This window comes from Aricia agestis, chromosome 18, assembly GCF_905147365.1.
Source record: "Aricia agestis chromosome 18, ilAriAges1.1, whole genome shotgun sequence".
Taxonomy (NCBI): domain Eukaryota; kingdom Metazoa; phylum Arthropoda; class Insecta; order Lepidoptera; family Lycaenidae; genus Aricia; species Aricia agestis.
In genome coordinates this window covers 759,416-775,316 of record NC_056423.1, presented here as the reverse complement: position 1 = coordinate 775,316, position 15,901 = coordinate 759,416, and the positions used below count along the sequence as shown (strand labels likewise).

General features: G+C 37.8%; 1 protein-coding gene across 1 annotated transcript in view; it reads left to right on the top strand.

Annotated features, from left to right (window-relative positions):
• The first annotated feature begins 251 nt into the window (after positions 1-251).
• Positions 252-15,901, top strand: part of LOC121735805 (tRNA (adenine(58)-N(1))-methyltransferase catalytic subunit TRMT61A) — a 98,525-nt gene continuing 82,875 nt past the window's right edge. Inside the window, exons 1-4 of the mRNA XM_042126766.1 lie at positions 252-508; positions 1,901-2,057; positions 2,803-2,945; positions 4,088-4,217. Of these exons, the coding sequence (XP_041982700.1) occupies positions 314-508; positions 1,901-2,057; positions 2,803-2,945; positions 4,088-4,217 (625 nt within the window). The 5' untranslated portion in view covers positions 252-313. The remainder of the gene's footprint in view (positions 509-1,900; positions 2,058-2,802; positions 2,946-4,087; positions 4,218-15,901) is intronic.

The window sequence follows — 15,901 nt, the reverse complement described above, 5'->3', positions numbered from 1 at the left end:
CCTTACTTATTAATATTTAAAATATAATAATCACTTATTAAAATTATATATAGTGACTAACATAATATACTGATTCAAATAAATAAATATAATATCATGTAGCTTGTCCATTGACATCCGCTAACAAACGTTATGAAAAAATACCGGTATTTGAAGCACTGCTTTAAACCATAACGCGATGAATCTTTACGTTTTCTGAAATGTCAAACGTCACATTTTGATGAGTGTCAAAGAAATGTCATTTCCACATGTTGATTTGTTTACAAAATAGTCCGGTGTTTGTAAATTTTGGTGTGGAACTGTGAAATCCATAATGAGTTTTAAAACGTATAAAGAAACAATTGAGGAGGGTGATGTTGTTATATTATACCTGAGTAATAACCTCCACGCTATTGAGGTACGGCCTGAGATTAAAAACAAAAAGGGAGAAATGGTGGAGAATGTTTACCAAACAACATTCGGTGCTCTGAAGGTGAAGAATCTTATTGGAGAAGCTTATGGCGGTAAAGTAAGTAGAACTACCATGGTTTCTATAAAAAAAGGCATATTGGTATGAAAAGTTTATTCAAATCTATAAAATGATGTGTACCAAGTTAACCTCTAAACATTAGTTTAAATAAAATAAAATATATTTTTACCACACAGTCACACACACACACACGGTTCACAGTGATCAGAGCTTAATACATTAATTATTTCCTTCCTATAGGGAGTTATGTTGGTGAAAATATTATCTATGCAAGTCGCAGTTGTATCACAAATTCTTGTCAGCTCGTTGAATAAATTAATAAGGTTATACGATTTGAACAATGATGTTAATCTAACAGTGGTGGAGTTTAAGTCTAGTAAATTAATATTAAAATCACCACATACTATAATCTTTTTGTTAGATGCACACACTTTTGTTAACACTTGCTCCATTATTTGTTCAAAAGAATCATATAAGCCGGATGGAGTTCTGTATACGCTTACAATAATAAGGTGGCTCAGCTCGATACAACGGTCGTTGACAGTCTAACAATATCCTTACGTTCTTTAAATTTAAGTTTTTTCTTAATCAATATTAAGGAGCCACCCCTAATAGCATTCTCTCGACTGAACGAACTTGCTAGCTGATGATCAGAATAATTAAATGACAATTCATAATTTTTTAACCAATGTTCTGATACACACAAAATGTCAATGTTACATTCATTTAAAAATAACTCAATTTCTAATTCTTTTCCTATTTTTCCCTGTAAGTTCTGATGCACCAAGTTTATATTAAAATTACAATTTTGTTTTGAAATCTTGTTGTTGGTGGTAGGCATTAGTATTATTATTTTTGTTTAATAATATACTGCTAGAGTATGCCTCTGTTGTCCTAGAATCTAATTTAAATTATTTGGAACATATTCCAAGCACTCTGTTACATATTGATTAGAATAAGAACACTGCTCAATAAAAGCAGTGGTTGGCTTAGCCAATTTTTTGGCTTGTCTTAAAACTATAAAGTTGTATAGCCATTTAGCTAAATGTCGAGCTAAAAAATTAGATAAGAAATACTTATCATATGTCAAATTACCTAATCTAGAATTGAAAATATTATTAATGTCCACCACATCTATTTGTGGTAAGGTATTATTTAATACCAAACAATTTTGATTTGTTGTTTGTTTGTTTGTTTAGATAATAAAATGCTTTGTAATTGGCAACTTCTATAAAGTAAGACTAATGATACATTGAATATTATTTGTAAAATTGCTCGGGGTCTTCATATACAATGATGGTAGCATAGTCAGGAATTGAAAATGTTTAGATAGTAATTAGTATTAAAATATTTCTATAGTATTGAATTATTTCAGCCACTCCAAACCTTTTTTATCGATTAAAAATTCTTACACGATAATAAACTACACAGGTCCAACTATCAAAAGGCTGGGGTCATGTGTTACAACCGACTCCGGAACTGTGGTCGCTGACGTTACCTCATCGCACACAAATTATTTACACACCAGACATCAGTATGATATTGCTACAACTGGATTTGGTACCTGGCAGTGTTGTTATAGAGGCTGGTATGTATTAACATATTTTATTTTATTTAGTTTTGAGCACTGTTTAAAAAAATAGTTAATAAGATTATTGAAATTTTTTGTACCGAAACAAATTAAATAACTTTGATAGATACTGTATTCTTAGATCTTAACATAGTCCTAATTCTTATTATTATTGTTATTATTCAGACTGTGGCTAAGGAGGCTATTGTTCAAGAGAATGAAATATATTGTATGTATTGAACAATTAGCTTGCACTGTGAATGTCTTGATTGATTTTAAATAGAGAGGTTTCATTACATTTGTGTTTACTGTCACTTTACTGTGAGAGTGACTAGGGTATATTAAAATAAAAAATGAAAAGAAATTGGTAGCTTTTACAAATACTCATTTTCTTATTTACTTATTTTTGTCTTTACAAAGTACTACTCACATCTCAGTCTAAAGTACTACTTACATCCATACACATAGTAACTGAGTGGCTCTGTAAGTAGTAGTTTACTTAGTCAATGTATATATATATATATATATATATAGGTGATCTATCAACGCACAGCCCACTGGACCGATCGGGCAGAAATTTGGCTTGCAGGTAGATGAAATGACGTAGGCATCCGAAGAAAGGATTTTGATCAATTCTACCTCCAAGGGGTTAAAATAGGGGATTAAAGTTTGTATATAATAATTCTCCTTAACGCGAGCGAAGCCGCGGGCAAAAGCTCGTATAACTATAATATGAAATCCTGTTCTAAGTCTCTACTTTTAGGCACAGGCAGCGGCTCCCTAACCCACGCGCTGATCCGTCGCGTGCGGCCTAACGGCCACGTGTACACCTTCGACTTCCACGACCACAGAGCTAAGCTGGCACAGGAGGAGTTTGCGTGTCACGGCCTGGCTGAGTTTGTTACTGTGGGTATTTATTTTTTTTCAACCATGTATCTCTCTCTAATTACAGTCGAGTCTACTGTAATTACTAGCTTTCGATTTTGATTATTATTTACTCTTGATTAGGACTCATTTAATGCCCATGGACACTCGCAGCATCAGAAGAGCCCCTTTGCCTTCCCTACCCTCCCTATTCCCTCTTAAAAGGCCGGCAACGCACTTGGCGTTGCCGGCCTTTTAAGAGGGAATAGGGAGGGTAGGGAAGGCAAAGGGGAGGGGATCGGGCCTACGGTAAACTCACTCACTCGGCGAAACACAGCGCAAGCGCTGTTTCACGCCGGTTTTCTTTGAGAACGTGGTATTTCTCCTGTCGAGCCGGCTCATTCGTGCCGAAGCATGGCTCTACCACGTATAAATTACTCCTCATCTAGCTGTATTCCTGCTACTAAGTATAATATTATGCCAATCACGAATTTAGAGACTGTATTTAATTTATTTTAATAGCGACCGCACCTAGCTGCACTACAGATGCCGCCCGGAACTCTTTTGCGTCAAAACTCGTTAATCACGAGGGAGCTGTAATTTTTTCCGGGATAAAAAGTATCCTACGTCTATATACCGGGAGTCAAAGTGTTTCTATAGGTACTTACCAAGTTTCAGCAAAATCGGTTCAGTGGTTTGGGCATGAAGAGGTAACAGACAGACACACTGTAAATTTTTTTTTATTTTTTTTTTATGAAATAAGGGGGCAAACGAGCAAACGGGTCACCTGATGGAAAGCAACTTCATCAGAAGAGCTGCAAGTGCGTTGCCGGCCTTTAAAGAGGGAATAGGGTAATAGGGGAGGGTAGGGAAGGGAATAGGGTAGGGGATTGGGCCTCCGGTAAACTCACTCACTCGGCGAAACACAGCGCAAGCGCTGTTTCACGCCGGTTTTCTGTGAGAACGTGGTATTTCTCCGGTCGAGCCGGCCCATTTGTGCCGAAGCATGGCTCTCCCACGTATAAAATTTTATCCCGTGAGTCCCGTGACAGATATATTTTAGCCGTGACAGATAAATTTTAGCCGTGACGTCGCGCGTCACTCCGCTACAATGTAGTGTGGTCTCACCTTAAAACCGGACGAGCTATTTTATCACAGTCATTGAGAAAATTTGTCTTTTTCAGGCGCAACACAGAGACGTATTAGCTGAGGGTTTCGGCGATGAGCTGATCGCGAAGGCCGATGCTGTATTCTTGGATCTACCCAGCCCCTGGTTGGGTGTGGAGCACGCTGTCAACGCTATGAGAGATGAAGGTGAGTGAGTTTTTGCTATAGGTTTTAGCACTGGTGACTGGACACACGCTGAGCTTTCGGAGGCGCCTCCTAATTTTTAAAAAGTTATCAGCTGTATATCAGTAGATGCGACAATGAATAGAAAGATTGGATGATATCAGGACCATATGTGCAATGTGTGCAATGCACACGGGCGCCATTCTCGAGCTGCTAGAGCAGGGGTTCCCAAACTTATTTTGTCCACTGCCCACTTTGAGAAGAAATTATGTTTTAGCGGCTAGCGCCCCCCCCCCCCCCCCCCCCCCCATTGTTTTAATTTAAAATTCGTCCAGATAGAATAAAATTACAAGATACCCCCAAGCGTAGAACAACGCCCCCATTTTTTTTTCTGGGTCCCATTCCCTTTAGACCTTCAGCGCCCACAAGGAGGAGTTATCGCCCACTTTAGGAAAGGCTGTGCTAGAGTGAAGAGTCTTCCGACTTCCAGGGAGGTTATCAATTCGACCCGTACGTATTAAAACTTCAATGTTGTGAATATATCAACAATTGTGGAATAAAAGCAATAAATAATTTAATACGAAAGCGAAACAATACAATATATACTTAAATTGGGCGTAGCCCATAAAGCCCATTTATACGTGGGAGAGCCATGCTTCGGCACGAATGGGCCGGCTCGACCGGATAAATACCACGTTCTCACAGAAAACCGGCGTGAAACAGCGCTTGCGTTGTGTTTCGCCGAGTGAGTGAGTTTACCGGAGGCCCAAGCCTCTAACCCCTACCCTATTCCCTTCCCTACCCTCAACTATTCCCTTCCCTTCCCTTCCCTTCCCTCCCCTATTACCCTATTCCCTCTTAAAAGGTCGGCAACGCACTTGCAGCTCTTCTGATGCTGCGAGTGTCCATGGGCGACGGAAGTTGCGTTCCATCAGGTGACTCGTTTGCTCGTTTGCCCCCTTATTTCATAAAAAAAAAAAAAAAAGTTAATATACCTAGCGGAATAGAGCAACAATCTCGAGGTGTCAAATGAAACTGAAATTGGTTTCATCTGTGTGTAAAAAAATGTGTACGTATATACATTTTTAAGAGTGTGTGAGTGTAAGTAAAAAAAAAAGAGTGCTACTGTCATGTATCACACGTCTCTTTTTACCACGCGGTGTTACTGATAGTGACATCTCTCTTGCTCAGGCTTTTGTTTCTCTATTCCGCTAGGTATATTAACTTTATGATCGAGCCCACTAGCATTAATAAAAGTAGACGCCAGAACCTCGTTTCTTCCATATTCATTCAACAGAGCGGGAACATCTAGTATGTAAATAATTCTGAACGAAAGTACTTCGTTACGAATTACGATCTTAGCTACAAATCTGATACAACCGCGGGCTATTTGAATTTTATGTTGGCAACACTGGGAGCCATGTCTGTGTTGCCAGCACAAGTTACTAGAAGTCCACTAAAGATTAGATCTCAGCAGGAAACTGTAGATCCTTATAAATCCGATTCGATTGTGATCTGATTACTGAGCATCGATTATCTCGAGTAAGTTACTCGATTCTATTCATTAAACAAGCGTCTAATGTAGATAACGATTTGATATCGATTTATTAACTATTGACACGATTTACATTATTCGATTAACTAGAGAGTGCTGATTTAAATGCCTATGTCTTAGCTAAATAGACCTAGCTAATTGGTTGTACTATCAGAGGGCCAGGCCACAAGGTATTAATCTACGACGCGACGCCGCAGAACGTGGAACGCATCGCTGTCTGTTGGTTTCCGCGCAATAAACGAATTCATGTGCAACTGGTTGCCGGCGTCATCTAGTATTCAATAATAATCAAAGTAGCATGACGTTTCTTATGCTAAGTACTCAAATACAGTTTTGCTCGATCGAGCAATAACGTCGAGCAAAACTCGCGGCTCGGGATTTCGTCCACATATTCAGCATTGCTCGATAGTTTAATTGTAAATTGATATATTTCATAGGGATGATGACAAGGTCAAAGATTAACAAATTTTGTTAATAAAATAAAGAAATCACGGTAAAAAATAAGTGAACGTTCCCAAAATTTCAGCTTGATAGCATTTGTATTTTTTTTTTGTTATGTGCCTTCAAAGTTGGATATTCAAGTCGATTTTTTTTTTCAATTAAATTATTTAATATTTGTATACAATTCGATAACTTATGCAATTAAAAGCAACTTTTGTTATGAAACCACTTTCATAAACGCAATATTTAATATACCTGTCGAACAAAGTTGTCTCCCGATGCGTACAAACTACGAAAGACTGACGTCAGACTTTCGTAGCACTTTGTATGGAGCGTTTCGGGCAGGTCTTTTTATGAGATATTTGAATTGTCATATCTTGGTGAATTTTTAAGCTATCAGAGTCATTCTTTCGACGATGTTTCTAATTTTTAAGTGTCTTTCAATTACCGATAAGAAAAAAAAATAGTCATCATGCCTATTCCATCGAGCCGGCTCGATGCGAGCCTTCGTTCGAGCTGTGGGTTTTGCGGTCCACACAGTAATAATTTATACTCGATTTGAAGTTTAAATATCGAGCAAAACCGCATGTGAGTAGGTACTTAGCATAAATTCTTATCCAATTCGGACTTGGTTCCACAGGAGAGTGGTTTCAGAAACTAATTTGTGACTTCAACGACGTACAAACTACAGACACATTTGTTACTACTAAGCCGGTATTGTTATTCCCAATCAATAATACGTAGCCTCGAATAGAGTATTGTCCGACTGTCTGCCCAAATACGTTCGTATATAAATGGAGAGGACCTGACAATAGGTTACAAATGTGCCCATTGTGGCGCTGTTATTACGGTCAATTATTGTTTTGGACAATTGTCTGTTTCTAACTAGAAACACAACCCTTTTGGTGCAGTCGGGTTTTTACCCAACTCCTATTTACCTAAAAAAACATACGCATCCGCAGTTTCTATAAAAATGTATCTATAGTCTAATAATAATAATAACTAAATAATAATAATATCTATGGACGCTTCACACCACGTCAGTCTGGCCCCGTGCTAAGTACCTAAAGGACTTGTGTTACGGGTACCAGACAACGGAAATATATTTAATATTTTTATACTATACATATGTTTAAGATTTTTATTATATCATACACATTACACATCCAGACCCGGGAACATTGAAAACTTTTTGTTCCGTCGGCGGGATTCGAATCCGCGACCACCGGCTTGAGCGGTCACACACTCAACCAATTGAGCCACAGAGGTCGTCATTCCTCCTCACAACTCCCACACCGGTTTCGATGACGGTGGCCAGTTTCATTGAAACCAAGCCAGTTACGCAGGAGTCATCTCATAGTGCCCAAGTGTATGCGTAGTACACAAGAGCACTCTCTTTTCCTTTACTCTCATAAGTCATAACCCAGTGGGACGGAAGACCGACACGACTGGCGAGAGATCAGATAAAAATATTTTCGTATGAGAAAATGATTTTGGTATTACGTATGTATGCGAATTTCGATGGCACCTGGCCCCTTAAGAGGATACACCAGGGGCTAGAGAAATGAAAAAAAAAGTACGTGTAATATCTATAGCTGTCTCCCTTACCTCGAGCCTCTACCGCAGAACGCGATAGAGACAACTGCAGAAAATCCAGAAAATCAACGATTCGTTGTCCCCTGATTCCTTCTCCAAAACTTAACCGATCTAAGTACTTTTTTCATTAAAGATTAAAAAAAAGCTTGAGCTGTGTTCCTATGTTTTGCTTTTATTGTATAATCTAGCCAAATCTGTTTTCTGGACGTTTGAACACAGCGGAAAATCTGGCCATTTTTTTGGGTTTTTGAACGTTCATATTTTATTTAATAATTAAATTATGAAAAAAAAGAAAACATAGGGACATTGTATTAGTGGTCGTAGATATTCAGGAAAAAAATTATAACTCTACTAGCATTATCCAGGGAGGAAACAGGGGACAACGTTTGTATGGAAAAAAGGGCGGTGTGGACTCCTCTTAAGTAACATTACATGCAAGTTTGGAATTTTGGAATAAAGCACATTGAGTGCCTCAAGTGCTATTACACAAATAAAGTAGCCTATCAAATATAACGGCTTGGAACTACGTCGTTTACTCTTAATGCCGCAAACCATAGAGCAACGCATATAGACCATTAGTGGTAATGTCAGCGGTTCTATAGTCTGTGGTTAGGTGATGTAGTAATTGCTAGACTAGGTGCGGGGTAGATATCTTATTCAGGCTTTTTAGATATACCTAAGGCGTCTTAGTCTATACTTTTTCTTTTATCGTGTTGACAAGACTTGTGAGTATTCCGAAAATAAGACGATGACGATGCGGAAACATATCTTCTAATACAGTGTGGTCCGCGGACCCCTGGGGGTCCGCGAGTATACGTATGGGGGTCTGCGGTGTCGTCTCTGGATCATACATATTCAGAATTTTTTGCTGTTCATTTTATTAAGGGGGTCCCTAAAACTGTACATGGTTTCTAAGGATCCGTGGCAGAAAAAGGTTGGGAAACACTGTTCTAATATTTAAAAATAAGTCGGGTTTTCCTTCCTGACGCTATAACTCCAGAACGCACGAACCGATTTCCACGGTTTTGCATTTGTTGGAAAGGTCTCGGGCTCCGTGAGGTCTATTAGAAAAAAAAATCAGAAAAAACTGAAACTAGAAAAGCAGGAAAACAGGAAAAACCATTTTATGGCAAAACAACGTTTGCCGGGACAGAAGTTTCTTATTTTATTCGCTATCTTAAAACACTGACGTCTGAGACTAAGCTTAAAATTTTACCATCAGAGAAGTTGGTTATTAGGAGATAGCAGACCTACGTATATAGTCGAGTTATGTCAAGCTCAGCCGTCAACATTGACTTGACATAAATCGACTAAATTACGTAGGTCCTCTTTTGCCTATGAATTTCTACGATGCGACAGAAGTTCAGAGAATTTGCTGTTTCGCATTGCTTTGCTGTGTTGATTCTGACCTTTAATCCAGTATTTAAACAAACATTAAACACGCATACTTTGTCTCCTTGTATCAGGCGGGAGTGACGCTAAATAATGCGCGGGCGCACAGTTAGCGCTAATAGTGGCGGTAATCTCACTAATGTCCCGTCACCCGTGTCCTGGTGGTCCGGTGTCCATGTCAGGGCTGCCAACTGCCAGGAAATGGCTGCAAGTATGCTCAGTGAATCCCACCGCTGCCACCATAAAATCTGGCTATTTTTAATTGTACTTTCAAAGAATAATATTCAACGAACGAACTAACAAATAAATATGTTCGCATTATGTAAAATGGATGTAAGTCGTCATCCATTGTCTGCACTTGACATGAAAAACAGCCAATGCGAACCTAGTTTCACCCGTTGTTAACCTCGCGAAAAGATAAGAACGTACATGAATAATTTTGTAAAATTACAGGATTGATATTTTAAACAAGTAAAGAATAAGATACGTAATAAAATATTTTAAGAAGAGTTTACAAAAATACAGTAGAAAAATCGTACAAGAATAATATTTTGGCATAAACTATTTTTGGCAGCCCTAGGCTTCACCCGACGCTATCTTTCGGTGAAAAATTGTGCCTTTTGTGTTTCCCCGAGACTGGCCTTATTAAGTACCGGGGGATATGGAATTACTATTTTTGCCCGGGAATCTTGTGTTTATGAGATTTAGTATTATTATAATACTAACTGATTCGCCAAACGTTATTTTGCCATGTCATATACGACGTCTCGAATATGTCTGAACCCACTTATGAAAGTACAGAGAGGAGAAGACTTTTTTTATTAAATAAGGGGGCAAACGAGCAAACAGTTCACCTGATGGAAAGCAACTTCCGTCGCCCATGGACACTCGCAGCATCAGAAGATCTGCAGGTGCGTTGCCGGCCTTTTAAGAGGAAATAGGGTAATAGGGGAGGGTAGGGAAGGAAATAGGGGAGGGTAGGGAAGGGAAAAGGGTAGGGGATTGGGCCTCCGGTAAACTCACTCACTCGGCGAAACACAGCGCAAGCGCTGTTTCAGGCCGGTTTTCTGTGAGCCCGTGGTATTTCGCCGCTCGAGCCGGCCCATATGAGTAGGTACTATAATAGATGACGCCCGCAACTCCGGTGCGTCAAAATTCGTTCATCCCAAGGGAATTATACATTTTTCCGCCATAAAAAGTATCCTATGATATTTCCAGGAATTCAAAGTATTTTCAGCCCTACCTTTCAGCAAAATCGGTGAAGTGGTTTGGGCGTAACGAAGTAACAGACAGACAGACACACTTTTGCATATATAGTATTGATATGGAAAATAGGGACTATCAGATACTTTACAAACTAATATGCAACTTTCGATTTTAATTCCAAACCTCGAACTTGTGTTACTCTATAATCGATTATATAGAATCGATTAATTCTCTGTTAATCGATTTTACAAAACGTAACATTACTCGCCGCGATTAATTACCAAATCTAATAATATTGATAACGATCGGCCTGTGTTGCCACTTAATGAATTCTTGTACTGTGCACAGTATAATTATGTTAAACAGTAGAGTAACCGAATCGCACAGTTTATCATATAATTCATACAGTACACCCATACTTGTCAAATCAAACTTGCTCAACGCAAACATACGTGCGACTCTCTGCATTGTTTCGCTTCTTCTAGTTGTTATATCTTTACACATAAACGGATAACCTAAACGGATTTTGATCATGGTAGTAGGTTAGTCTTTGAAATAACACATAATAATATGCTCTCTTCCGAAAATCACACTTTTTGGTATTTTTGTGTCACCGCTACGAATAAAAAAAACTAAGGAAATGTAACTCTCATACTTCTATCGTTCTCGTTCAATCTCAAGCGTTTCTTTCGCACACTAAAATAATATGGCAGTAGCTACGAAACACTAGATTCAAATTGACAATGAATGACGTTGACAATGATTGTCACTTCTATAATTAGTAAGTACCTGGATGACCGAGCTGTGCTCGGTATAGCAAACACTCATTGACTTCGTGCTACTTAATAACGCCATCTGCTGGCCGTTAAAACAATAAGTTGCTTACAAAATAGTATTATTATTCGCCAATAGATGTCAGGAAGAGTCATATTTTTCTGTTTATCGATTGTCGATAAAACACGAATATAAAGACATTTTCTGAAAATGATTCCTAGCTAGATCGATTTATCGCCCCCGAAACCCCCTATATACTAAATTTTATGAAAATCGTTGGAGCCGATTCCGAGATCCAATTATATATATATACAAGAATTGCTCGTTTAAAGATATAATATTACTAACAAAATTTACTTGCATGTATTCGGGTCTCTTTTTTTGCATAAAGTATGTATGTACTCGGGTCACATTTTGCAGAATCGGAACAATTTTTTTGACACAGTCACTCTTCCTTAGGGTCACTATCATAATATTATTAAGTAGCTAGCGGCGCGGCAGTAGGTACTAGAGTCTAGAAGTAACACGTTATAGTGCAAAAACTATTGAACAGATTTTGATAAAATTTGGTATGGTGATAGTTTAGGATCTGAGTTAGTACATCAGCTACTTTTTATCCTGAAAAACTACAGAGTCCCCGGGGGATACTAAATTAACCAGCTGCTTGTAAATTTGGACGAACTTTGGCGCGCGTTGATGTCTTTTGTACGTCAACTTATGTTGTTCCTAATATTTTGAAATAAGATACTTTTATTTCTACTGAGATTTTTTTGCGCTACGTGCGGTAACCGCACATTTTACTGCTGTAATAATAATTTTTTTGTCCTTTCACAAAGGCAAAAAAGTCTCATCCGAATCGGTTGAGCAGTTTAAACGAGAAGAGACACAAACGGACTTATAATATTAGAATGAATTATTATAATCCTTAAAAAACTAGTTGTATTTCTTCTTCCAAAAAACGAGGAGGTTATAATTATATTCGGCTGTGGATATTTTTATGTAACTTTGTCACTCAATAAAGACATACAGACATGAATTTTCTATTTTGTTAGTCTCGCTAAAACTAGAGAACGGCTGAACCGATTTAACTAATTGTAGTATTGAAATATTTGTGAAATGTTTATACAGTGTGTAACAAAAATAAGTGATAATACTTATTATATACGATAGTGAACTCTCTACAAGGAACACGTACACACCCTAAAGTATTATCACTTATTTTTGTTGCACCCTGTATAATATAAGGAGTGATACGATTTACGAAATTCACCAACTTATCTAGTGTTAAATATTTATTTATAACGTTATCTTTTTTTGGAAGTCGGTCAAAACAGTCCAAGCGTTACTTGATTAGAACCACTTATGTTGTCTAAGGCCGACACTTCCTAAAGATAATAATCTCATATCCTTACCAAATACTTGTCATACATGTGACATGTCCCCCGCGGCGCACAACATACCAAAATCACCCTTACGCCCATACACATAGAGTCCTATCTGTGGCGAGATTTTATCAAATTTTCTTTCACCCAATCCATTCATTCGTGAATGTTATTAATAAATAATAACACTTTAAACTGTCGTATTAATTTCGACTCTATTGTAGTGGTGATAAGGCCTAAGTTGAGTAATAAACAAGTAGCCAAATGAAATTAAGATAAAGCCTACAATGGTGTGACTAATGTTGAGTGTGGACCGGTCAGGAGTTCATACGGTATGTCAGAGGTAGAAAACCGGTGGTGCTCAGTGTAGATAATTAATATTTTAGTAGCGGGCCTGACGGACGTCGTCCTGTCATATCTATGGAGTTGAATTGGCAAAAGCTACGTCATCAGAACTAATTCTATACGTAGGTGAAATATTTTTAAACTTTCTAATTATCCACGTACTTGATCTTTAGGATTTTTCTCTCCGTGACAGCCTCCTTCCGACATTAAGAAACACATTTAAAAAGAATTGAATTTCCACCAAGAAGTTACAGTACATTCAATATCATATACAATAAAAAAGGATTAATAAGCGAAATCGGTTTAGCTGCTGTCGAGATATTTTGCGCTAATAATAACTCCCACAACGGTTTCGGTAACGGTGGCCGGTTTCATTTAAACCAGTCCGCAGTTACGCAGGAGCGGCAGGAGTAATTTTATAGTGCCCAAGCGTGTGCGCAGTACACAAGAGCACTCTCTATTCTTTTTACTCTCATAACCCAGTGGGACGGAAGTGCGACACGACTGGCGAGAGATCAGGCGCAGGACTGACTTTTTACATGGCCATTCGACGCATGGATCTTACTTGTCAGACAATCAGGTGATCACCCTGCATTGTCCTAACCAAACTTGGAAATACCATAATATTTCCAACGTGGGAATCGAAATCACACGACCTCCGCGTCAAATGCCACTCTCTAAACCACTAGACCACGGAGGCGTTTTGCGCTAAGCTATAACACATTCAGCTGTTCATTTTCATATAAAAAAGAATTAGATGATGCCCGCAGCAAAATTCGTTAATCGCGCGTGAACCATACTTTTTTCAGGGAAAAAAGTATCCTATGTTCTTTCCCGGGACTCGGTATCTCCATACCAAATTTAAACAAAATCGGTTTAGCGGTTTGGGCGTGAAGAGGTAACAGACAGACACACTTTCGCATTTATAATAATATTCGTATGGATATTGTGTTTTCATTTTTAACCGACTCACGAAAAAAGAGGAGATTCTATGTTCGGCTACTAAGTAAGTGTGTAATGTGTATGTTTGTTACTTCTACGCGCAAACACTGATGGAACACAAAAACCGTGTTTAACATTCCAGCCAACATTGGCAGGTAAAGCTTTTAATAAACAGAACATTAATTTAGTTTGAAAATTATATTACACAATTTTTCGAATAGAAACAAAAAGGTTGACGAGCCCTGGCTTATGACACAAATATTATACGACTAAAATCAGCAAAACACGCGCCCGATTAATATAAATCGCTATTGAATATTGTCCACGTGATTACAGACAGACAATACAATGTTTAGTGTTAGTAATAGAGCGATTAGGCTTTGTACATTGTATAATATACAGGGTGTGACAAAACAAAGTGATAATACTTTAGGGTGTGTATGTGGCCCTTATATAGAATTTACATATATAGAATTTGCAAGCGCAAGGCGCTTTTGACTATGTTTCTATAAGAAATACCCCAATGTCATGAATAGGGAACATGCAAATATAATATTTATGAAAATTTTGCTATAAAAATGTTAAAAAAATATAGAAGAGGGGCCACTACAAGGTTAATCTTATATATTATAAAATTCTCGTGTCACAATGTCAGGCCGCGTACTCCACCGAAACGGGTTTACTGATTTTAACCAAATTTTATATGCATATTCAGTGGGTCTGAGAATCGGCTACTGGGTACTTTTTATATTGATAAGTGCATTTGTTGAATAAATAATAGTAAATTATTACAACTCGAGACTGACGGCGACCATTGTTTGTGCGACGGGATAGCGATGGACGTTGCCATGGTGACATACTTATTTAGTCACTTCAATAAAATAATACGGGCGAAATACTTCATATGGCAAAGAAATGTTTGCAGTGACAGCTAGTATTTTATAAAATATTGTTTTTTTTTTTACAAAAATTACGAATTTAAAGCAACTTGAAACGGAACGGATTGAAAACACCAATCAGCGTTCGGTGACGTCACACCTGTTATCCCCGCGTTCCATTTAGAAACGATCAAAACGCTTAAAATGCCTCCTATTATTTTGAGCGTTTTGATCGTTTTTAAGGCTAAATGGAACGCGGGGCAGGACAGTAGTGACGTCATATAGACTATAGAAAATGGTGCCAAAATTGTCAATTTTAAACCGCACTATTAGCAGTAATTCCAGTGTTTTAATTTTTTGATATATAATAATAATAGTATACAGTATACACAACATTATACAATCTTTACTAATATTATTATAAAGCTGAAGAGTTTGTTTGTTTGAACGCGATAATCTCAGGAACTACTGGACCGATTTCATAAATTCTTTCACCAATGCATAACTATATATGTATGTATGTACTATGTACCACGGGGGGAGCCGGGGCGGGCCAATTATTGTATGATTGTCTGTTTGGCTGTTTGTGTTTAATAACTTATGCGTGTTAAGTTCAGTATTTCTACGAATTTAAATGCCACTTATTAACCGCCCCAAAAGAAAAGAAAACGGCAAATATCTTTGTTTACGTTTACACCAAAATTAATTGGAACGATCAATGTACAGACAAACAGATAATTCCTGTTTAGTGTTAGTAATAGAGCGATTAAACTTTTCTAGGTTCAAGACATTTCCGGAGTTAGACCTGTTAGGGTCCATTTAATAGCCCAATTGTTCCTATGTGAAATCAGAGATAGCCCTATTAGCTTAAAGTTAAATATTTACTTAGTAAGTTTTTATGCAGTCATTACAATAGTTGCTACAATACCTGTTAAATATTAATAAAAACTTCTTTAGCGTCGTTGTACTTTTAACTGACTTCCAAAAAGTAGTCCACTTTATATGTTCAGTTGTCGATATTTTTTTTGGTATGAGCAAAAATCCGCGAGGAGAGAAAGTACAGGAAAAGAAAAGTCTATTATTTCTTAGTATCCAAACACACGAAGTTACGCGGCGTAATTTACGCATGATTCCGCCTGCAATGTATTTTAAATTACCGACGACGATTATGCGTTTGACATTGCGGACCTAATCATG